Genomic DNA, 25,353 nt, shown 5'->3' with positions numbered 1-25,353 from the left:
TTATGGATTCTCTGTAACCCAAAGCTGCGCTGCCTTAGCTATTGACAATACATCATTATATACAAGTTCTCTCTCCAGAGGCGATGCCATTCAAGTTTATCACCATCCTGTTCAGCAGCTGTAGCAGAAATAGTACAGTTATCAAATGAAAAGATAGTCAATCAGAGACTGTAGACCCCAGAGGAAGTTTCTTGGAGTACATCCAGCCTTCCTGATGTTATTGGTAGTTCCTCACAACTAGTATGCAGCTTATAATACTCAATACCACCAGGTTAGTATGCTAAATGATTATGTATAAACGAAAATTAAAAAATAATACCAAGTTAGTATGCATTTCTCTCTTATTCCATAGTTGGTATAGTTCAACACAACTCTAGCAACATCTGGGACTGGAAAATATCTTTATCTTAAAAGCAAAGTCCTACAACAATGTTTTATGGTTTTACCAAAGAAGTGGGAGCTCAACTACAGAGTTGCAAACTTAACCCTGCACAGCATTAGAAGGCAAGCAATGTATGACTAGCTCTGAAGAGCTCTTAAAAAAGGAAGCAGAGCATGGTATATTGTTCAGATTGAAGTGATCTGATCATGAACATCGAGCTGTTGTAAAAATCAGAACTTTTCCTTTAGGTGCTTAATTAGAAGTGGAACTACGCTGAAAACGTGATCATTGATCTCCGTGTGCCTCAACCCTAACAGAAGGATGATGCTTTATTTTTTTACTGCGTAAGTGTTAGAAGGAAAAAGAAGTACTCGCAGCATCATCTAATCATACATCAGGAATCACAGTTCCCTTCTAACAGAATTACTAAACAACTTTCTGCTCTAAAGGGATCTTGCAGGTAAGGAACACAATTACATCCAGCAGTTCAAATAGATGTGTAGAAAATTGAAAGTGGGATCCCTTGACCTTCCAGGTAACTCCTTTCTATTCTTAAACCTTTTTCATTTTAACTGTTTGTCTCCCAGTCACCATATGATGATATAGTAAAAATACCCCCCGCAATCCTAGTTGCTCTCCTGTTAAAATATGTGCTGCCACACACTGGTTTATTGATTCAAGGAAACAAATCTCTGCTGGAGCTAATATTGACTTCTGTTATGAAAATGGAAGTGAATAACTAACTGAATATTGATTTGAGAGAGGAATGATATATTGAAAACTTAAAAAAAATTAAAATAAAAGTAAAATTGCAGCACAGAAAAGAATGCTTCCAAGCAATGGCTTTACAGTACAGTGAATTCCAGATGACAATTACCTGATTATTAGAAAAAAGCAGTCTGTTGGTGCCAAATGTCTTAAAAGCACCTATGAGTAAGACAAACGAGCATTCTCCTCTATGATTACTCCATAGGTTTCTATTTATATTACCTGTTCTGGATCCTAACGGCAGTTACAAGCTGGCCTGCTGAAGCTTGTTGCGATTCAGCTACTGTTCTCAACGTGAAAGGCCTTGCAAATGGAAGATTCATTACCAGGTGCCCTAATGTGCCATAGCAGCATTACCATGGCTGCAATTCATCAGCTGTTCTCAAAGCAGGCCTATTTGCAAAGGGAAGATCCATTAGTAGTCACCATGATGTACGGTGCTAACACCACCATATTTAACGAGTCTAATTAAAAAGAAATTCAACACACGCTTTTTAAGCAGAGAAAGATCAAATTCTTAGCCAAACTCAAATATCAGCTCATTTGGATAACTTTGTACAGTGATTTGGTTGCTATCCTGATTTTAAAACATGGTTCAAGCCTAGAAGCACAGCTGCAAAGCCAACCCTCGACACACACTGGGGACTCACCAGTTTCACTGCTGACTTGCAGCCCCCCAGCTAGCACCCCAACTCGCCCCAGCAGCTGCACTCTTTCTAGCAATCTCTGCCACAGCTGTTTCTGTACAAACTCACTAGAACTCAGTTGCAGTGCTCTGGTTTAGTTCAGCACATTTGTACAGGAATAGTCTCCTGTGAAAATGAAGAAGATTGGTCAAACAGCTGCCCCTTTGGGGGAGTTCCAGAGATTTGTTACTGAGAGGCCTTGAAGAGTCAGGAGCTTTCCTTCAGCAAATCCAAGCTGGAGCATCACAAATCAGTTTCTTCAAGCTGAACTTTAGGATCAGCCAAAAGGCAGAATGCAGATTTTTTGAAGATTTAGCTGGTGCCCTTTCAAGAGTCTCTGGAGTAGTCAGTGAACATGCCTTCCTGCTCTTCAATCTGTTCCACAAAGTGACAATCCTCGCATTTGCATTTTCTGACATATGCTGGTCATTGCCAAAACTTCAGCTGTGGAGCACAGGCCAAAGGCTTTCCCCTGGCAGCTGCATGTAAAGTCCATGGTGCCCAAAGGCAAGAATGCTTCAGACGGCATATTGCTTTCAGATATTAAAAAAAAAAAAAAAAAAAGCCAACTGCTTCATGAGACTAACCTCTCCACTGATCTGGTCTTACTGGCACTGAATTTCTCCAGGTATGTGGAAAGATGCGGAGGCTCTGATTTCTGGGTGACAGCCAGGGCTGTGTTTTGCAATAGCCACACCACTGCCCCAGGCAAGCATGCAGGCTTGGGCTTTCCGCTCTAACCACCAGCAGTGAGGTGGCCGACGAGAACTGACATTCGGGGCCAATGTTCCGAGCATTGCGTTTTTAAACTCTGACTCCAGCAGTGCAAATGATGGAAAAGGACACAGCATTACACGCAACCCCGGGTGGGGGGGGAGAGGTTCTTCTGTGCCAAAACCACCCCCTTACAGCAAATCTGCAGAGCCAGAGACACGTATTTAACAGCTTCAAGCTCGGCTCATCTTCAAAATTCCAATGCAAAGACTCAAAGTCTCCCAAAAGATACCTTTTAAGATACCATTTAGAATCAACTGAAGGCTGAAATGTTTTTGATTGTTCTTTGGCTTCTGCAGAGCTACATGTTTAATTCAAAAAAATCAACCCCTATCGAAAAGAAGATACAGTTTAAATGCTACCATACTCTGTTAAAGTGAAAAAACCTTTCTCCGGGGGAAAAAGAAAGACACTAGTACAGATTAAAAATGAAAATCAGTAATCTTTCCCCGTTTTTGAAAGAAGAAATACTTCTTCCTTCTTAAGCAGTAATTTCACAGAAGTTTGAAACCCTACCGAACTACGAAGTAGCCAAAGCTTGAAGGCTCAGCCCCGTTTGAAACATAGGCATATGCCCAGTGCTGCTTGTGGGAACAGCCATATGCCCTTCTGAAGTCTTAAACAGGTTTATTTTCTTTTCCACAAGGGCACAAACTGGCAGCAAGAAGCACCTTGGCAGGTTATGGCTGTACACAATTAAATAGGGCTCCCCAGATAATCAGTCTCTGGCACTTTCATAAGTCACTGGGGTGGAATAACATCATTTTCCCTAACTGTACCAGCCTTAATATTCCCTACTGGCTCTCCTGTTCCAACTCATTACATTTTATACCTCCTCACTTCAGCCTTAAACTGAAGTCAAGAGTTGCAACCATCAATCAGTGCTCTGCTCTTGGAGCCCTTTCACAACGTGCAGTCTGAACCAAAAGCTTCCCAAGTCCGCATTCACCACCAGCACGTCCGATAAACTGCGCCACGATTCAGATTGCTTGTTAATACATCCTGGGGCTCTAATAAGCAAGTTTCACACTGTTTGGTACATTTGCTTCATCTCCTCTGACTGAAATTTTAATGAGTTTAAGAAAGAGAGGCTTCATTGGGAACTATCAGAAAAGCGGGAAAACAAGGATACTTTCTCAGAGATCTTGGAAAGAAACAAGTAACCAAAAAGCACACAAATCTACAACAGTAAGAGAACTGAAAGCTGCATGCCTCAATCTTCTGTGTGCCAGAGGGCATAAGTGATGGACTTCTAATTTTATGCAGTCAGTGATACAAGAATGATTTGTCTCTTGTCAATCTGATGCATCTTCTGTGAGTTACAGAAAAGATGAGAGGAAAAGAAAAAAAAAACAAATGACAGAAATTCTTCTGTTATACTCCTATTAATCTGCCTGCTACCATAATGGCTACAAAACTACCTCTTCATTTAGAATAGAATATAAAATAGAATAGATTATATATCTATCCTATCCTTCCAGTTGGAAGGAATCTACAACAATCATCTAGTCCAGTTGCCTGGTCAATTCAGGGATTTAACAAAAGTTAAAGCATGTTGTTAAGGGCAGTGTCCAAATACCTCTTAAACACCAACAGGTCTGGGGCATTGACTACCTCTCTGAGAAGCCTGTTCCAGTGTTTGACCACCCTCTTGGTAAAGAAATGCTTCATAATATCTAATATCTACCCTTCCCTGGCACAGCTTTGAACCATTCCCATGTGTCCTATCACTGGATACCAGGGAGAAGACATCAGCACCTCCCTCTCCACTTCCCCTCCTCATGGAGGGGAAATAGAAAGCAATTTCCCTATTAAATTGCCAAATCTTTTCCACGCCACACCTAAACACAAAGCAATCATGAAGTTGGAACCAATTCAGAGATCAGAATGACATATAGTTCAATCAAAGATAATAAGCGGGTTTCTAGTTAGTTATCTGGTTAAATTCAGTGGTTCAGGTGATTGTTGTTGGTTTTTTTTCAATCCCAGATATGCATGCACTTAATTAAATGGTTCAGCTGATGGAAGAAAATTAACTGGTGTGCTTCAGCCATCAGATGCATTTTTCAAGGCAGAAGCACTAGGGACCTAGAAGGGCCTGACATCCTGGACTCAAGCGAGCCAGCTTACAGAAATATATTATATTTATACTATGCAAGCCAAGATTAGTTATATGATTGAGGTCTTCAGGACTGTCACACAACTTGTGGTTTGCCCACATGCACCTCAATGACTGACAAAAGTTGAAAGGGAATGGAGATGATGTAAATTATCTTCTATTAATCTTTCCATGAGAAAGAACAGGTTTCACTTCATAGAAAAGAACTCTTACACAAAGAAACAGAAAAGATAACAAATTAAGGAAAACAGAATAGGTTGAAAGTGTAATTCAATTTGATCAAAAAAGATATAGGTACACTTCTATTAATGTAACAGCAATTTTATCTACAAGCCTACCACCATATCAATAAGCAAGGCCTATATAGTACAAATGGTGGAAAACATTCTTAAATATCTCAGAAATAATTAACAGCAAATTACCTTTCGATCTTCTTTAAAGACTTCGGCAGCGGTTGTAAAATGCGGAATGGCATTTTTACAGTGGGGACACCCTGTTTGACACAGGAAGGAAAAAACAGCACAAACATTAGTTTTACATAAGATACTGGGAGAAACTTAAGACACAAGGTGAATAAGTGGAAAATCTGTAATAGAAATAATTCTAGACAAGAGTTCTCCTGTTCTAGGAAGAGCGGGACAAAGCATCTATAGACCATGTGTCAGCTACATCAACTTAAGCATGTGTTTAAAATCCCTCTGACTTCAAGCAGTTTAAGTGTATACTTACAGATACATGACATCCCATACAGGGACCACGATGCAGGCGGCTTTTCTCTATCACCTGTCCCTTGAGAGCATTTTAAGATCACTGGCCACTAACGGACAAATCCTGTTTCTGCTGCTCTACCTCCTCATGGGTATGACCACATAGGTTATTACTGCTGTTGCCACAGACACCAGCTACATTTGGACATGGGAATAAACAACAGCGCAGTTGTGAACAGGAAGAGTTTGGAAGTTGGAAAGGAAGTCACTGGAAGCGTTTAGAAGTGTTTGGGAATTGCCTGTGTTAGAGTCAAGCCATCGCGAACACAAGGGAGGTGAGGAGAAGCAAGTCCAACAGGCTACACATCTTTCACTTATGGAGAGCAGAGGTCCAGTCCCAGGTTAGGATGACTGCTGCTGGCCTTCCTGGAGACGTTCCTCCTGTTCACCACAAATGGGCAACCTCAGAAGAGTTTTACAGACACAGCACCCAAGAACTCCGCAGCTTTTTATAGGAGATGGGCTCATACTTGTTTGTACCATCACAGCATTGAACAAAAGGCCAGTTCATCCCTTGCTAAAACATACACTAAATTTACTCAAACATTTCAGAAGAAGCCACAGACGGAGAACAAGAACTGCTCTCTTGAATCAAGATTCAGATATGAGTGCTCTCAATTCAGAAGCAATGCCTATTGTCTACGATTAATCTAAACTACTCTCAAAGTATTGATACTAAGGCTTTGAAAAGGAAAGCACTTGGATATGTGTAACAAATTACTTTTTTCAAACACAGCATAAAGAGGTTGTTCCCAAGTAGACTCAGGACACTATTTTTTGCTTAGATGTAGGGGAAAAAGGAATGGACATGCTTCCGTCAAGCCTGTGCAACACTAGCAAAGGCAAAGTAGTTCATCCTGCTATTATTTCTGGATAGGAACAGACCAGAGCACAAATGAGTTGCTCATAAGCTCTAGTTAAAGCTTATGCTACTGTCATTTACCAGTATTTTACAATGATGAACCAGTGGCTGTGTTACTTTTAAGTCAGTACTGAACATATGCCCTCTTAGAAGGCTTGCATCCACCCTCTCATTAACTGCACTCACTCTTTTAGCTGACAAGAAAAACAGTATCTGTGCATAAACATTGCACACTTTTCCACAAAGGGAAGGCTGCACACCCCTTTCATCCTCACCAAAATGCAATTTCATTGCTTACATGCACTGCTTTGAATTTCAGAGTATTTTTTAGTTCAGAATAGGATTTTGAAAGTGCTGCAATGACACGTGTATAAATACACTGGTAATCTATGCAGCAACTTAGAACACTGAAAAGTCAAGAGGACATTTCCTGGGAAACTGAGGCACTTGTGCAAATCCATCTGAATGGCTTCAAACTCTTTACGCAGCGTAACGGCAGTCTATCCTGATGGCAGCTGTGTTTCAGCAGGAGATAGTGGAGGTCCTCTACAGCTTGCAACTTTGTTGAGTCATTAGCATTTGCCTAGGAGAAAACAGTCAAGAAAAGGAGGAGGAGGAAGAGTAGAAAGCGAAGGAGATGGAGGAGGCTAGAGTTCCAGGCTGCTCCCATGTCCACTGGCCCACTTTGGTGACCCATTTTCCCCTCTCATCACTTGCCTGTCATATCTGTCTGATACTGAAAAGCCTTCAGGTCAAACACGCCTCGTGACACATTTTGGATAATTTCCTATACTGTAGGGTGACTGCCTCAGTTGACTTGTTAACACTGCTCTACACAAATAAATCAGATCTGATGACAACATCTAAAAAGAATTCCAGAGACAGAAAAAAACCCAAGAAAAATCAGGCACCCCTAAAACAACAACACTCCTTCTAGTCTACATGCTTATGTGCTGTAGTTTACTGGAAAGCATTTCCAACTGTTACACTAAAACATAAAGGCTCCTAAAAACTCAAACCTTTCAGGTTCCCCTTTCTGCTTATGATCTTGAGCTTGAAATTTAGATTTCGCCAAACAGTAACTTTCAAACCCTCAATAAAAGACATTTCAAGAGAAATACAGACTTCATGTCTTCTTATTCCTCTCTAACACCTTTATGATACAATGTGTTTCCCAGCTCACAGGTGCTGGATCTGCAGAGGACGGAGCATTTGGTAAAGCCTCTCTCTAAACCCCCACTAAAGTTGCAGCAGGTAAGAGCTCTCCATGAGCCACACTCTTCAATAAAATCAGAACAAATAACAAGCATATTCCTTCAGACACAGAAAAATCCAATGGCTATTAAAAACGCAAGCTGCCATTTTACGGGGGCCAACGGATGGTGAGAAAACAGCGTGAGTGGTCATTTAGCTGGTGACTGCTCAGAGAAGCACGAGCAGCTGCACAACATCCCTTCCACCCTAGCAAGTCACCGCTGCACATGCTGCTGCACAGTGTTCAATAGGTGGCATTTCAGCGTGGTTCTTAGCGAAGATACACATCTTGGAAGGCCAAAAGGAAGCATCTGATTATCTAGACTGTTACAGCATTTTGGAAAAGGTAGGAAAAAACAGACATGTTTTGAGGTTGTGGTCAGTAACACTACACAGAGGAGAGGAGTGCCATGTAATTCAAAACAACTGACAAAGGAACCTATGCGCACAGTTTTTATCTCCTCTTCTCTGTGATCGTCTCATCTTCCCACTCTAATATTGAATGACAAAAAGTAACCTTCATCTACCGATTTGAAGCTCCGTTCCTCCTGCTTTCATTTCTCTCTTGGCCCAACCTCCTTTCTTTACTGCACTATGCTTGCAAAACCAAAACATAACCATATGGCTTTTGGCAGAGCTAACTCCAAGTCCAGTAGGCATTTTGTTAGCCTTGGACATCCATCCACAGAACAGATGTGAATGCTACACTGAATTCCCAAGGAGTTTCAAGGAGTCACCGAAAAAGAGGGAAGGAGCACATCATATGGAAGAGCAGAACTTCATCTGTTACAGCTTAGAAGGATTGCCAAATGCAGCAAACACTTGGAAGTCACCCAACCCAGTCATTCTATTTAAAGCACACATGCCAAAAAAAATAAAAGCAGAGGTTGATGTCTTCATTTTGACAGACGGAAAACTTGTTCTCCCCATTCCCGCTTCACACCCACTATCACACGTTTATTTTAAGTGTTAACACTATCTTCCAGAATTGAAAGTGCAAAGAAAGGAAACGTACTGAGCACTGTACACAAGGATAGGAACTGTGCAGGCTCCCTACAAAGGATTTTCCAGATGGGCTGCAATGGAAAGAGATTAAACTGGTGGCATCTGAAGGTGTGGGTAAGGTGTCAAGAATCAAAAGGTCCTGTCCCTTCTCAGTAGTATTTACAGGACAGTAAGTCACTATGGACTAAAGAAGTGGCAAGATTCATTCCATTTCATTTAGTTAAATAATTTGGGTGCTCTGGTAGGTGCACAGGCTTCCTACAAGGCCGAGAGGTGGACTTTCAATTGAGCAGCACTGGAAGTAGCACTTCTGGAAGCACAGGCTTCTAAGGTAGGTGCAGGGCTTTGCTTTATTGATTTTCTTTCTTTGTTTTTACATTATTGTCAAATTTGATCTCGACAGAGTTAACAGCAGATGTGAACTGAACAGTAATTTCCTGTGCCTGACTTGAGAAATCTGAAAGAAATCTGCTCCTGGAACATCCAGCCTTTCCACAGGATCCCAGCACTGGCGCTCAAAACCTCTAATCACTTCTGCAAATCTTGAGCTAACTTCATTTCCTAATGCAGAAACACACTCACATCTCCTGGCAGGAAAGAAAGAGAGCTTAACATCTAATGCACACGCGACAGCATGCGTTAAGGCCATTCTCTGTTCCCAATCAGCAAACGATACAGCTTTATTAACAGCTCTGGCCAGACATTCTCACCTCTGTGCTTGAAAACTTGCGCTCTGGATGTCCCCCATGCAGCCTGTGGTGGTATCTGCTCTTCTGCCTGAGCACTGAAGCCTGCCAGGGCATGAGGGCTGCCTGCTTAAACCACAGGCTCCGTAAAGCCATATGAGAACACCTGCAACAGAGGGGTTCTCTTTGCCTTTGCACTATAAATTTAAAATTTGACATCAACCCAGCATTTTCTATAGGTTTTTTTCACCATTCGTGCTGTAAAGTTGGTAAGGGCTGGGAAGGCACGCTGCAGTACAGTCACAGCGGTCATTGTCACATTCCTCACCTTGAAAACCAAGTAGTTCCCAACTGATCCAGTACATGAAAAATATGGTTTCTCTGAGTAAAAATTGAAGAGGAATGAATGGCTGATGAACAGCAGACAAGGGAAATCAAGTAAGCAAGCAAGCAGGCTTCATTTAGACCCATTATCACTGAGAGAGAGTCAGATTAAATCTTCTCTAATTAGAGAGGCATTTAAAGGAAAGCTAGTGGGTCTTTTAGGAGATGAAGTGATGGAAAATATATAGCCCAACTTATTTTCTGTGGACCGAATTTACTGATAGCAGGAACAATCGCACAGTACAGCATCTTCTCTGGCTGTCTTTGAGGAAAGAACCAATGAGCCAGCATTGGTTTGGGCACAGAAAGGCGTTGGAGAGGCCAGCACAGAAGCTGACTTCAGACCCATGGAAAAACTGGTTTGAGAACTCTGAAGAAATAAAGAACTGAAGGTTGAGCTGGATGTGGTTTCCAACATGATGCCAGAAAACATCAATATACACGATATGAAAAAAATGATACCACATACGGAAATAGAAAAACCAACTAAGTGCTCATATCACCTTGTGAACTGGTTGGTTTTGGTTTTTGTTCTTTTTTTTTTTAAACAAGAGGAAAAAACAATATAAGCCCATTTGTCAGGTAAGGTAAGAAAGACACATAATTGACATTAAAAATCACATGCATATTGCCCCAAACATAAGAGCAATCAAGCCTATGTTGTGGTAGCAATTCAATAAATCCACAGAAATAATATCCTATATTCAGAATTGTAAACATTTCCAATAATTGCAGGGCCTCATGGGATGCAGAAGGGATGCAAAGAGGATTTCAAAGCAATGGAACAATCAAGTGAATAACCTACATATCTTTATTACGTTCAAATAGAGAATTATTCATTGGACATGGTTTCTTTTTTTAACCAAGTGAATTGTTTAGAGATGATAGCAAGTCAAAAGAAAAACTTGGAGATTCTTAAAACTTCAACATAAAAAAGCATTAGGACCAGACGGCAATGATAAAGATGTCTCCAGAGTAGCGCATGAAACAGATGCACCTTGTTGGACAACAGTCACCTTATTACATTTAAAACAAAATTGTGTGAAATTTTCAGAATTGCCTAAGGAATCAAGTTCTCTTCCCAAAAAACACAGGCTTCCACTTGCTTAAATATGAAAAACGTCCTTTAAGTTACTTCAGGCTTTGTTTAATTTGAAACTACAAAGCCCAGTGATATAATATAACCTCTCTACAGCTGAACAGTACAAGGTTAATTCAGTTTCCTTAGAAGAGTGGAAGCTGTATTAGCATAGCACATAGAAAAAAGGTGAAGCTGTTTTTAATGAATATAAATCAAAAGCTAACAGTTTGTACAAAATAGATAAAGGAAGCAAATGGACATCAAAGCAGTATCTACAGTCAGCAGAGGTAATAATGATGTTTTAAGTATATAAGGGGCTTTAAATATATTAGAAGCAAAAGAAATCCAAACAATACTAGCAACATAGCTTTGAAAGAAAATGATGGGTTGTTGAAAGGAACTTCATCGAATATATAAATTAAAATATTAAGTAGGTGTGAAGAGGGCCTCTATGCCTAGCACCTCCAAAATGCTGTTTGCAGTTCTGGGTCCACAAATCAAGAATGAATTCAAATTGGAGGGGTCTCAGGAGACCCATAAGAAAAATAACAGGACTAAAAGGCACGTTTCATGGTAAAGGGAGTCAGGAAGCTCAGTATGTCAATAGCTTAAATCCAAAGACTAAGAAGTGATAGAAATTGAGAAAAGTCAGCCTAGTTTTTCATTATAACGAGCTGTTGAAGCTGGGTGCCAAAGGCTAAGTAACCTCCAGAGCTGGCTGCGTGCTGAAGCCAGTCAAATTCAGACAGGAAATTCACGTTCCCCAGCACTAGTGATTTTTAGTCTAAGAGGAAATGGTTTTCTAAAAAGATGCTTTCATGCTGTGGTTCTCGACCTGATCGGACTGCAGCCTGTCCTTGACTCACATCACTGAGATGAAACTGCTACGGAGGTGACAGGGTTTTTTGCTGTCCTTGTATCGCTGTCTCCTGAGCTGCTGGCAGCTGCAGCGTGCCAGCACTGCCCCATAGGTCAGGCGAGGACAACAGCCCCTGCTGACCCTAACCTGAGCGTCCCAGCCAAAGCGGCTCTGCACCAGTGCAGACCAGGCATTTGGACTTCAGAAAGCACCACCTTATTCTTTTTGCCCACCACTAATACATAATGATGTATGACCCCACCCGTGTCGTCATCACGTGTGCTTTTAGCATCTTGTCCATAATAAGATCTGATAAGTGAAGTAACAAAGCCATGTGCATGTATTTTACATCAGATTTTTAAAAGAGGCAGTTTAAACATGTATACATTTTAATGTTGTGGACTGCTTCCATATCAAGCATACTAACTTAAACTGTCAGTATCTTCATAGCAAAGTTCCAGCCAACTCCTCTGAGAAGATCTGAAAGCCCAGTGATTTGTGAGACTGTGGCATTTGTGCTCTCTGTGCTCTATCCTCAGCATGAGGAAGGGCTCTGCTCCCCTTTCAGCTCCCAGCTTCCTTTAGTGTCTCTCAATGGGTGATCTCAAATGCTTTAACTAATATCAATTAATTACGCTTCAAATTGCCCCTAAGAGAGACAGGCGTGATTATCCCCCCCTGTCATTACACCCAAGGTTAAATGGAGTCAGGAAGAGGTTAAGTGACTCTCAGGGTTCACAATCCTGCTTGATGGGGAGCTCGGCTGCAAGGTGCTGATTCCATTCATTCAACTGCAAAACCCTCGGGGCCTCAGAGGGCTCAGCACATGGCAGGATGGAGCCCTCAGTGTGCAAAGTGCAGAGCAGGGAATGACTTTACGATTCCCCATCTCTGCTTGAAATCATCACTGTCTAAATAACAGGGGCAGATACTGCCCTCTGTTATTGGTTTTTAAATGACTGCAATCCTAAGCAAGCGAAAGCCGCACACTGCACAGCTATCAAAGCAAACCCGGGAGCTTGTACACCACAGAATAAAGCAAAGCCTCTTTCCACTTCAGGAGTTCCAAGTCATTAACAAGAATTAAAACAAGAATATTACTTGGTCAATCAAGGAAAGACAGGCCACAGACAGTAATTGCACAGATAAAAGCTGACAATGGGTATACGGCTTAAACCAACACAGCTACAATTCGTGTAGATACTGAAGTTATTGAATCCACAGGCAAATTTGAGAAAGGCATTTGGAGATGTTACTGAAAGGTTAATTCGCTTTTGTTCTACCAGTAGAGAAATGGAGGGCCTTTTAATTGATTATCTGGAACCAAAACTTTTTTTATGACATGACCTGACACATAGCGTAATCATATTTCCAAGACACGAGATATTAATAATTGAAAGGTGAAGGATTTGTCCTTTCATTTGAAAAAGGTCACGAGGTTTTCAGCTAAGCATCAGGTCAACAGGGCTTGCCTCACTACTCAACAACAACAGGCAACCTACTACCAATTTCACAGCCTGCTGGTAAGTTTTGTTGCATTTTTTTCCAAGCTATCTACACTCTGTAGCACTTTGGGGGTATACAGAGAAGATGAGGGATACAAAAACCAAATCTCTGGAAATCACAGCCTTAGACACGAACAATTACAATAGCAGCAACAAAGTCATCAGAACAGGCCAGACGGAAAATGGGAGAAGAGGAGAAGAGGAGAAAGACCGGCACAAAACTCCTGCACTGTTTTATTCACTACAAAAGGCAAGGATACAACCAACTGCAGTGAATAACAAATGACATGACAGCACTTGGCATTTGGCAACAAACAACCCTTTCAGATGGAGAACTGTACAGCAAACCACCTCTGCACAAAGAGGGTTAAAGACAATAGTTACATCCAGAACAAAACTTGGCGTCAGTTCCAGCAGACTTGAATTTTCCAGATAAACTGGGTCACTGGCCAGCGTGGCACAAACGAAGCTGGTAACAGCAGTTAACCACGGCAGCACCAGCCTTGGTTAACTGCAAACATAGTTAAAGAGCAAACAAAATCGTTTTGCCATCTGACATACCAGTGGATGCAATGGGTAATCAGAAGATAACTGGCTCCAAGTTAGCAGCAAGCTGGCAGAGCACTGGGGGAGGCACCGTTAAATTACACCTACACTAAGTGAAGCTCAAAAGCTGCCCCTGTCCTGATAATGCTGCATCACCAGAAAAAGAATCTGTTTTATTGGAAATGGGTTTGACAACAGTGCAAAAGGGTGGGTGGTATATTCGTAGCTAATGTCTCCTAATGTACCCACACAGACTTTACGTGACATTGCACCAGCACAGCCATGTGTCTGTGTGGAGAGAATTTCATGGGGCAAGGGCACGCACTTCCCTCCTCTTCCCCTTCTCACAAGCCTGAACTGTTAATATACAGGTAATACTCTTCACACCAATTCAAGCAGCTGAAAGGTTTTAGGGTTATGACAGATTTAAAGCATGAATGCTGTTTTACAAAACATGTGGAGGTGGAGCACCCCAACAAGTTTTAGTTTAATGCTACTGCTCCACGACAGCCACCCCTGAGCACCTCTGTCACAGCTACATGCAGTCCTGTGAAGTGCCTCAGCTTGTGAGTTGCGAGCAGTTAAAACTGTTCCCTTGGCACTAATTAATACCCTCGACACAAACACCAGGGCTAGGAGCAGTTCTGCCGGCCTGATTGCAGAGACCACTCTACAAATTCATCCTCTATCAAAGCCAGCCTGTTAACGGGCTCCGTGGCACCAGCACTATTTACACCAAGAGGAACGCACCTCGCTAGCGCAAGCCTGTAGCATGAGCACCAATAAAGCAGAAGAGAAGAAACCAGTTAGTGGCAGAGCTAACATATCAGAATTCTGCAGTGCCAGCCCACGCAGGATTTAAAGCCTCATTATCAGAAGGTCCAGACCTCTCTTCTGCCTCAATCAACAACCAGAAAATCCTTTCTGCAAGGGTTTTTGCCTTGAAACGGATTCTTTCTGTTCAGCATGTTTTTAATAATTTTTTGATAGCTTAAGCTTCATTTACAAACACGCACATTTGGTTCAGGCTCTTTGATACAGCCTCCTAATGAAAACTTAACAAGATGTGCTTCCAAGCGCCGGGAAAATCTCTTGGTGGGAGCCAATCCGAGGCGATCACAGGACACTGAATTCATCTGTGCTGCTGCTTCGCTCTGTGCATCTGGACCCATTAACTCAACTGTTAAGTATTTTAGCCCCCTCTGTGCATCCTTCATACAGAACTATACCACGCAGGTCTGCTCCGCACTCAGACCCAGACTGGCCATCTCAGGCCCAGCAGCCTCACAGTCAGGCAAAATTGCCGTGTTTCGTGACAGCAGTCCGGCTCAGCCAGAACATGACATTATCTCACTGAACCTTCCTGTGCAAAGGCTGAGATACAGTGCAACCAGCTTTGTCGTAGCTTACTTCAAAAAAAAAAGGGGGGAGAGATGAAAAGGAAACATTACCGCTTTCTTAAGAATAGCTTTTTGGCGACAGCTTGGGTCCCACGAGCAAGCTGCAGGGCTGGAGGAGCATACTGGCCCTCCTGGCTGGTAGCATCAATAGCCAAAACACCATCTGAGCCCACCCTGCACACAGCACAGCCCACTCTGGCAAGGCCTCTCGGCTAAGTGCTTTTGTGTCGGTGTATATTCCTCCATGCATAACCTATAAAGAAGAAATTGGGCAGTTTTTATTGGGAAAAGATAGAGAAGGAGCATACCAGGATATGGAATGACTAATATTTTGAACAAAGACTGTGGGTAAAATAAATGCAAGTTTGCTTTAGCTCTCAGCATTTTATGCACTGCTGATGAGACACACAGGGATGGGCAGGACTGATTTAGTCAGAACTGAAAAAAACTGTGATCCCTATTTGATTTCTTACTGCTGAAGAAATCCCTATCTGATTTCTTACTTAATTATCACTGACGGCCTTGAGAGGACCCATCATACAGTGACGATGTCAAGAGATCTGCTTAACTTGGAAGCCAAAGAAGTCTCTGTTTTACGTCAGAACAAAACCCAGGTACCATCTCCCACTCTAACAGCCTAGAACAACACATAGCCTTTTAATGGCTCAAATACCATCCCAAAGTCTTCTGTGATTTTATCAGGTGCAACACAGATTAAGCATCCTCATTGACTTCTTCCAGCCAAAAGAAAAGAAAAGAGAAACCTTACCAAAAATTTAAGTGAAGAGCCAAGCAGGCTGATGTCTCTTAATTGCACATCCTCTTGTCACAGTACAGCCACTTCCTCAATACAAAAATACCTCATTAAAATCATCCTCAGTACAATTTATTTCTAGGTGTTCTTTGGGTAACCCCTGTGGATCAGGTTTCATCAGAAAAATAACCTTTTCCAGCTGACAAAAAAAATTTCCAGTGAAGTGAAAGTTTCACTGTTGAACAGAGAACCGGAAATCAGCTCCCAGCAAAGTATTTATTAAAAATACCCATTCTGTGAACCCTGTTGAGTCCCACAAATAGAGGCCATTTGGCAAGTTAATAACATTGGCAACTGCCGCCCTTACAAATCATTAAAAGGGAGCATTTTCCCCCTATTATTTCTCATTGCTGCTGTAAGTCTTTATTTAAGAACGCTTATTACCTTGTGCTTTTACAAAAGTAGGTACTGAATGAATTTACTCAGTGCCAAGCCCTTCCACTAAAAGTGACTGATCTGAAAAATAAGCGTCCCCCCTCCCTGTCTTTTGGACCTGTTAATGACTGGTCTATTATATATAATTCCTGTTTCTGACACAGTTGATTCATTTGTAGTCTCTTTGGAGGCAGCAATCTCAACCAAAAAATGATATGAATGTGTTTTCATATGTTGGTCTCTCATTCTTATGAGCCATAAGTGGACAGCTTCTGTTCCTGTGCAAGAATTAGTAGGAGGTGTTATTAAGGCCTTTCCTACTTAGAGAAAATCAGAACTCGATGGGAAGGATAAAAAAACCCCAACAAAACCAAACCCCAAAACAAAACCACGCTGTGTATTTCAAACACCAGTGTTACTATTCCTAGAAATATAGCACTGCTGTGGTTGGAAGGCACTTCTGGAGACCATCTAGTCCAACTCTCCTGCTCAAAACAGGGTCAAGTAGAACAGGTTGCCCAGCACTGTGTCCAGCTGGGTTTTGAGTATCTCCAAGGATGGAGACTCCACACCCTCTCTGGTCAACCTGTTCCAGTGTTCAACCACGCTACAGTAAAAATAAATAAATTCCACTTCCTCTTATGTTTAAGCAAAATTTCCTGTGTTTCAATTTGTGCCCATTGCCTCTTGTCCTGTCCCAGGGCACTGCAGAGAAGAGACTGGCTCTGCCGCCTTTACCTCCCACATCAGGCACTCATACATATTGATAAGATCCTCCTAAGCCTCCTCTTCTCCAGGCTGAACAGTCTCAGCTCTCTCAGCCTCTCCTCATATGTTAGATGCTCCAGACCCTTAATCATCATCATGGCTCTTCACTGGATTCAATCCAGTATGTCAGTGTCCTTTCTGTACTGGGGAGTCCAGATCTGGAAACAGCAACCCAATTGTTTCTCACCAGTGCTGAACAGAGGGGAAGGATCAGCTCCCTCCTGCTGGTGATGCTCTGTCTAACACAATCAAGGATTTCTACAAGAGCAGAAAAGATCTAGCGTAAGTTTGAGAGAGTATCACCCAAGAATAGCTAAAACTTGACGGTCAAATCACCAAATCACAACATCAAAAAGGCACTTTAAATCCCAGAGATGAACACAGCAGAAGAGGGAATCATGTGAGTTTCAGTCAAAAAATATGACGTTCGTTAATTTGGTATGGATCTTTGCACTGGCTCAACAAGAAATTCCATGTAGGACTCCAAGGGCTCCTCCAGACAGTAGTTTGGGTTAAAAAGACAGTACGCTCCTGAAGAGCTATCTGCATCTCCCTATTTCATTGAAAAATGCTCACTTAGCTTCAATCACTTTTTTTTTTCCTTAATTCAGTTTGAGTAATGCAGCAAAAACATCTTCAACTGAGAAGACATTATTTACTGGAATTTTGTTGCCCTTTATGATTCTGACATCTAATCACAACCAACTGCTTCTATTTTGCACAGTTTTCACTGCTATAGTAGGAGGAGGTTAAAATTTAATGCATTAGCAAAGTCAAATCTCAATTATCTGGGATAACAGAGTGGAGAGAGCACATAAAAGTAAAAACACAGATAAAACACATTCAGATAAGCTGTATGAACAAACAGTGAGCGCATAAGAGAAAGAAGAAAGAAAAGTCAGTGTGCTGATCCCAAAAGAGCCACTGATGAAAACTGGTCAGTCCAGGATACTAGACAGTAAATGCTGCGAGTCTTGAAATAAGCTGTGGATGTAGACGACAGATGTGCAGCTAGTGTACTTCTGGCCACAGCTGGTTAAGCACTGCAGTCTGACCAGGCTAGGCTGCGTCTGTTCTTGTCCATTTGGCTCACTTTCTGATTTGGTCCACAGGCTCCCAAATCTTCATCATCCACATACCAGGCTATGTGCATACACCAAACCACGCTCAGACTAGTCGTCTCCTTTTCCCATTTCTGGATAAAGCCAAGCAGTTACAAAAGGAAACCTGGAGGAACTGATGGTATCCAATACTCCAAAGACTGGTCTATGGAGATAATATAGACACAGATCCCATAAACTCTCTCGAAATGCTTCTCAAATGCTGGTGCAAAAAGCCTACAGCTTTCGAATGCTCCTCAAACCCCGCATGGCAGTCACCAGGACACAACACACATCTGTGGCACCACGCTTCACTTCAGCAGACTGTATCGTTGTCCTCTTATTTTAGGCGTTTTGAACTCAGGGATAACAATTAGAGCTTAGGACCACAAGAGCCTCACAAGGGTCCAGAGAAGAGCCAGGCCAAGGTGCTGTGCAGCACTGATGCCAGCAGCCTGCTCCAAGTGCTGGCCCTGAGATGCACTGACAACTGCCAGCCCGCACCACCAGTCTGCGTGGTGGCCACAGAGAATACACACCTACTCAATGGACACCCGCATGAAGATCAGGTCCACGGCAGTTATTGGCACAAGCAGCTTTAGCTTTTCTGCAGCTGGCACTTTTGCCCCAAGTCAGCACTGGGGACCTGCTCCTACTGCTGCTTCCTGACGCAAATCAGTCACAACAGTACACAGAAATGCCACGAGGGAGGAATAGGAACGTGAAATCAAGAATATCTCTCTGTGGGTGCCAAGTCCACACAGGAGTGGATTTTTTCTTTTTTTACCAGTAATTTCAAGACTTTTGATTCTGATTCTCAGTCCTTAAAATATTCCACAGGCACCAGGAATAACCTTTACACTTCACCCACATTCAGGGTGATGAAGTAATGAGTTTCCCATCTTTTCCATGTGGATGTAGCAGTCTTCTCTTCCAGAGCTAAATCACTGTGAAACACTGTTCAGTACCATTAAAGCACCTCTCAGCTCAGTCCAGAGTCATCGGCAAAGCAGCAGATTGATCGTTCTCCTATACATATTAAGTGATTTGGACTGGAAGCTGTCACGGAAAAGCCAGACCTCATTTTAATTTGCATGTAAGATATATATCTGTGGCCTTTGCCTAAAGGTTTGTCACTGTAGCTGAAAGCTTTACAAAGGTCAGAATATTCAACTTTCTACTTTAAATTCTAATGACAGATGAGAGATACATTTCTTAGCATAAATATTTATATGTAAACATACTTTATATATGCACATATACACACACCCTCAATCTTAAAATATCTCAGCATATGTGTAAGTGTAACAAATACTGTCACAGAGTCACAAGTGAATGGAATAACATACTGTGAGTCTGCACTGACCTAAGATGTGGATCTGAATAGAAAAAGAAAATTATTTGAGATAATGGGGCCTGGCAATTTTAGCAGTGTTCCTTCTGCACTGAAATAAGCAAGTTAAGACTAATTGGCAATGTAAGCTCCAAGAGGTCTCAAGATTGAGAAAATGGTAAATAAAAGCTAATCTATCAAATTTAGCAGGAGGCACATTATCACTGCAGAAAAATAGAATGATTTGTACCATTCTATTGCATTAATGATTATTTCACAGAAACCAGAGATTTAAAATATTCCCTTGCTACCTTCCCCTGCACCCAATAAAGGGCAGGCTCGTTGCACTCCCTCTGCGCGCCTGCTTTCTGCTTGCACACAGACACTTCCACATTTAGAGAGAACAAATCTGACAAATCAGAAACTGTGCATGACCCACATACTGACAACACAGCAGCAACGCTGACTGTCTTCGGAGTCATGGGAAGGCCAGAAGTGGTTCCAGCTAACACCTCTCTATCCTGTATATAGGTGGTCTCATGCAGCACTGTATCCAAAACAGTGCAAGGAGAACATGTCTGAAGGGCAGCCTCAATCACAGAAGCCTTGTTTTTACAGCCCATTCATACATAAGGGGCCAGGCTGATCTTCACTCACCCCTCCTGGTGCAAGGGTAGAAGTCAACTTGCAAATAACAGTATCAGTTAGCCCATCAGGCAAGCTGCCTCATCTTTTCAACCCTGAGTGCTACATACTCATTGCACGTAGCGTCTTTTGCTTTAAACACGGCCTTAAAAAAGACCAAGAATTTAAGTGCCTTAAAAAGATGCAGCTAAAAACCAGAAGGGAAATAAATCTCTTACTTTCACAGAAAGTCACTCATCAGGTAAAGAGAACTCAAGAGACAAACTCCTAAATCTTACCATTTTGTGTGCAATCATTTGATTTTAAAGTTACGGCTTGCTCTTAACCAGTTGAGGTCCATGAATCAGAAATTCCTGGCACATCGGCAATTTTTAGTCAATAAGTGGTGGGAACTGGAGTTGAGAAGGGATTAAGTCCCCTTGCCTTTCCTTTTACAACCTTCCAGAAATCTCCCTTCTGAATTGCATCCCTCCCTTCTCCCACATCCAGCAGAGCTTCACGGGAGCCCAAAGGCATTCATGTTTAATTCTCTAATAGAAAAGCAAAATAAGGGGCTGCCTGATTAAACATGAAGGACCTGAGCCTTTCTGGAAAATACCTTCAGTTTAATGGAAACAAGTTACTAACTGCTTATCTGAAGGTTACCCATGAATTGCATAGCTGGCCATGTGATAGGGAAGAATTTTTCTTGCAGCTGGGGGGGCTGAGTCATGGTGCTATAAAAGCAAGTTAATACTGTCTAATATTAAATGCCAGGATTATCTTCTCCCTTTGACAGACCTCTCAAAAGTTAAGAACCTGCAGCAAGTCTGCCTGTCTCTGGGACAACACAGGAAAACAAAAGAGGTCCCTCCCACTCACCTAATTTATAACGGGCCTGATTCAAAACTTCTCTAGAAATATTCTCAGGAGCTTCAAAAAGCAAGCGTGTGTGTGATGCACGCAAAACAATCTGGGAGGACAAAGCTATGCTCGTATTCCCAGTGGAGATTTAAATGTAGATTTATTACAGACAAAATTTATTCCATCAAAATTTGTTCTCAGCCTCTGGGGACTGATGGCTCCCACACCACTACTATCGATTTCACTACTGAAGCACTGCACTAATAAGCCAAGCTCTCTATGTCCATTGTGCTACTATAACGGATCACATTTTGTTCTATGGACCATAAAATGCAGAAGAGGAAAATAAATCTGTTTTGGTTTTGTACCCCTGCCCGCTTTGGTGTCTGCGTTAACATGGTAACTCCTTAAATAAACAGTGTACACTGTTTTGTGTCCATTTTATAAAGATACAAACAATGGTGCCAATGATGGTCCCATGTAGTTATATTCAGAATCAGTTCTTTACCCTTAAAAGTCTGGGGACAGTGAGGGAATTAATTTAGGATTTCATAAACTGTACGGCTTATAAAAGCCATCCATGTAGAGAGGTATTTACTCACATGGTGCATAGAACATGACAAGGGTGTGCTTCTTCTTCTTCAAGGACTCCCTGAAGTCTTCTCCAGCAAGGTGGATAACGCTAGTCTGTTTTTCTTCCCATGCAGGTTCAGGTGGAGGTGGTGCTTCAGGACTAGAAAAGAAGGGAAACGAGACTGGTCTGAAAATGTTTCTGGAAGCAGGCAAAGGGGCATGACATCCTGGTCCTAACTACCATGAGGGAAGTGAGGTCAAACAATCCTTCAGGGTGCCTGTGCAGTAGAAAAATGTGCTTGATATTTCCAACACCAGATAACAAGAAAAGACATGCAAGTTAATTTCTGTAACTCAATAAAAATATAATTTAAGTGATCGTACTCAGGCATATGAGTAGGAATACAGAATAAAGATTTCCTACGTTGAATCCAGCATCTGGGTGGAAAGAACATTGTTCTTGTATTGCTGTGTCATCCATAGGCATGAATGGAGAAGAACAGCAAGCAGGTGGAATCAAAAGGCAACTGAAACAGAATAGCATCTTCCATTCAAACATCCTTTTTGTACTCTTTATCGCTATCATGCAAACTTCTATAAAGAATTTCATGACCTTCTCTTGAATTCAGATATTAAAGCCAGGATGCAATAATCAGCATCGTTCCACTTGGAAGACTGGGGGTGACTGAACTGGAATATTTTACCTTGATAAAGAGAATGTCAGGTTTCAATTATGACTGCACATACTGACTAGATCAGAGCAATCCCGCACATCTACAGCACCTCTAACAAAACTTCTGCTATTCACCAGCTCACAGACTTCTCTCAGACTCATTAAATTCATTCCTGCTGTATCTTAAATAGTGATTACTTATATAAAATCATCAGAATGGTGCCACGGTACAAAGACCTTCATATGTCGCCTTGGTAATAAAGTAGCTTTTCAGACTTTCCTGTCACTTTGAATGACATCATTTTAAGTTGTATTAGGTACATAAAAACCAAGTGGAGAAAAAACTTGATTTTTAAAGTCCCACTCAAGGTCACTTGGTGGACATCCATCGTGTTTCCATCGATACTAATTTGCCAGTCGTTAGCAAAAGAACTAGGGCAGCTGGTCTGAATTTTCACACGAACACAGTCGGCGTGGGCTGTCATCGATTACAGTTAACGTCACAGGCGCGACTTCATCTCACACAGATCTTCCCATGCTGACCTGAAATAAGCCACCCAGACACGGGTAACAGCCACCACAGATGGACCAGAGCCGAAACTCCCATGGCTGCGACTAGACCACTCCTTGGGATAGGTTTACACAAGCTGTACTTTTATGTCCAGCCTGCACCCCAGATGCATCCCTATTTCCACCAACTTCAGTGCAGCTGTGCCAATTTTATCCCCCGTCAGCAAACAAGGATATTACTCTATTACATCTCTAGCTGGGAGAACATCCAGCAGCCAAGAGCAGAAGACAACTTGTCTGGGTTTCCCCTGTGTTGCTGACTACCTGAGGCTGCAGACAGAAGTCTTCCAGAGGCACAGCAGGATCCAGAAGGGATTAACACCCTTTCCCCTCCTCCTCACTGTTTATTCACTTGCCAATATGTACACGCAGCATCAACCTGACTGTTTAACTCAATACAAAATACATAGTGCTCAAAATACTCCAGCAAACTGGTGAAACTCGGACAGTGACTTAACATCCAGTATTGACACAGCAGCCTGGAGCCTGAGTATGCAGAAAGGCCAGGGGAGTACTGTGTCTAAATGTAAAATACACATAAAACTTCCCAACATGCTACAAAGATGTTGCCGGACCATATTTATTACCTGATTTGAAGGACTCAGAGATGTAATTTAAAAAGAAAAGAAAAAAACTCAACCAAATAAACCTCACACAACTCCCCTCTCCCCACCAAATAAGAAGGGAAAAATTAAGATTGCACTCCTCACAACAACCACACTTAACAGTTAAATGATTCAAACACTTCACAAAACAGTGGCATTTTTTTTTCTCCCATTGAATAATGCAGAAAATACATTAGGCTTACAGAACCTAAAGTAAATGCATATTTTATTTCAGAATACTTAGAGAAAGAATTGTACCAGCAATTTACTTCTTTGAAATTAAACTTTTTTCATCATACATCAAACTTAATTCTGCATATTTTAGCACACCAGCCAAGAAAAGTTGGGAAGTGCAGTCAAAGGTGCTGTTTTTGTTGGTCTCACTGGCTTTCGTTCAGCCCCATGTAGCTGGTATTCTAGGCATTGGCTCTGAAATGCTGGAAAGAGAAAAGTACAACTGCAGAAATGCAGTTACTAACAGTGAAATCTGCTGCTTAGTGTAAAGAGGGAACAACAAATGTTCTGTTTATTTTTCAGAGCCATTGCTATTCCTTCTCTGGTGAGCGGCTTAGGGTGCATTCAAAAAATATTTACTTTTGGAAAAAATTACCTGGACAACTATGAAAAACCCTGCAGCAAATAAAGGATTTGGTGTATTAGAGACCAAAATTAACATACATGTTTGTATGGCTTTGAATACTGGAATTCAATTTGGTTTTGTTAGCAAGGGATTTAGACAGTCGATGAAGCGAGGATTAAGATTTACTTCCTCACCAAAGCAGTCTTCGGGAGCCAGTAACCAGGAACCCAAATGCTATCTCAGATCCTCAAAACTTACTTTAGCAGCCAGTCGATGATCTTCTTCTTTGTTCTGAGGTGTGGCAGAGTGTATTTCTCCTCTCCATCCTTAAAATACTTCAAAGTAGGAAACCCTGAGATGTGATATCTTTCAGCCAGTGCCTTGTTGACTGTAGCATCGACTGCTGCAAGGACACCTGGACTCTAAAACAGAGACCACGAACTGTAAATCCCAGAAACATACACACACCCCTTTGGCAGGAAAGAGCAGACTTGGGGGCAATCACTCACAATCTAGGTGCCTTTGCTTTCTCAGGTACTCAGCACAGAAACACACAAAAACACAGAGGACTGATGGAAAACCAGGAAGGGACATCTTATGGACTAAATGTAACCAGAGTGTTACCTGTTCTCCTCCCATTTCTGACAGGATTCCCTGTATGTAACTCACTTTATAACACTTACCTCATTTTATAAGGCTTAAAAGCTGTTTCCAGGAATGATGTTTCCTCCCATATATCCCGATTTCTCCCAGAAGAAACGAATGCTATTAAAGACAAGTTTACTTCAAGGCAAATTCATCTTTCCCTAACTTGTGGGCATCTTTACATGGACCACCTTTAGAGCCACAGGAGAACAGACACTTGTAGAGTGTGATTCATCTGATCTTCGTTTTTCTCATCTCCTCCAACAACTACAAAGGGACTCTAGATGTCTCCACTGAAGATGCTTAAAGTACAGGGGAGACTAATCCTACTTCTCTTCTTGCATGGAGTACACAGCACGAGACTGAATCAATAACACTAATACTTATATTATTGGATCCCTCTTCTCCAGCCATGCTGATGGAGCACTTACAATGAAGCTAATGGAGTGATACAACCATAAAACCAGGATATCTGAAAGAGGGATCAACCCTCTTTGTTTTTTTCCTAAATCTAATTCATAAATAAAAGCTTATGTTTCTTCACATTCGATGCCTTTAAGTAAGGGGGAAAAAATCCATTTTGGATTTGATCATATTATGTATAAGGCCTACAGCAGAATACATAAACATTTTTCGATTTTGTTTTCGTTCAAGACAGAATGTTCTTTCTAAGACTTTGGCAGGGCTCATGCATTAGTGATGAGACTGTACTTTGGAAGCACATTTTGAAGCGTCCTGTGGGAGGATGAGA

General features: G+C 41.8%; 1 protein-coding gene across 1 annotated transcript in view; it reads right to left on the bottom strand.

Annotated features, from left to right (window-relative positions):
* Positions 1-25,353, bottom strand: part of PDIA5 (protein disulfide isomerase family A member 5) — a 107,009-nt gene that overhangs the window by 7,300 nt on the left and 74,356 nt on the right. Inside the window, exons 13-15 of the mRNA XM_086615774.1 lie at positions 24,216-24,379; positions 21,559-21,689; positions 5,152-5,222 (exon numbers count right to left, since the gene is read on the bottom strand). Of these exons, the coding sequence (XP_086471900.1) occupies positions 5,152-5,222; positions 21,559-21,689; positions 24,216-24,379 (366 nt within the window). The remainder of the gene's footprint in view (positions 1-5,151; positions 5,223-21,558; positions 21,690-24,215; positions 24,380-25,353) is intronic.

Source organism: Tauraco erythrolophus, chromosome 8 (assembly GCF_009769465.1).
Source record: "Tauraco erythrolophus isolate bTauEry1 chromosome 8, bTauEry1.pri, whole genome shotgun sequence".
NCBI lineage: Eukaryota > Metazoa > Chordata > Aves > Musophagiformes > Musophagidae > Tauraco > Tauraco erythrolophus.
The sequence above is the reverse complement of the archived record's forward strand: the minus strand, read 5'-3'. Positions and strand labels throughout refer to the sequence as shown.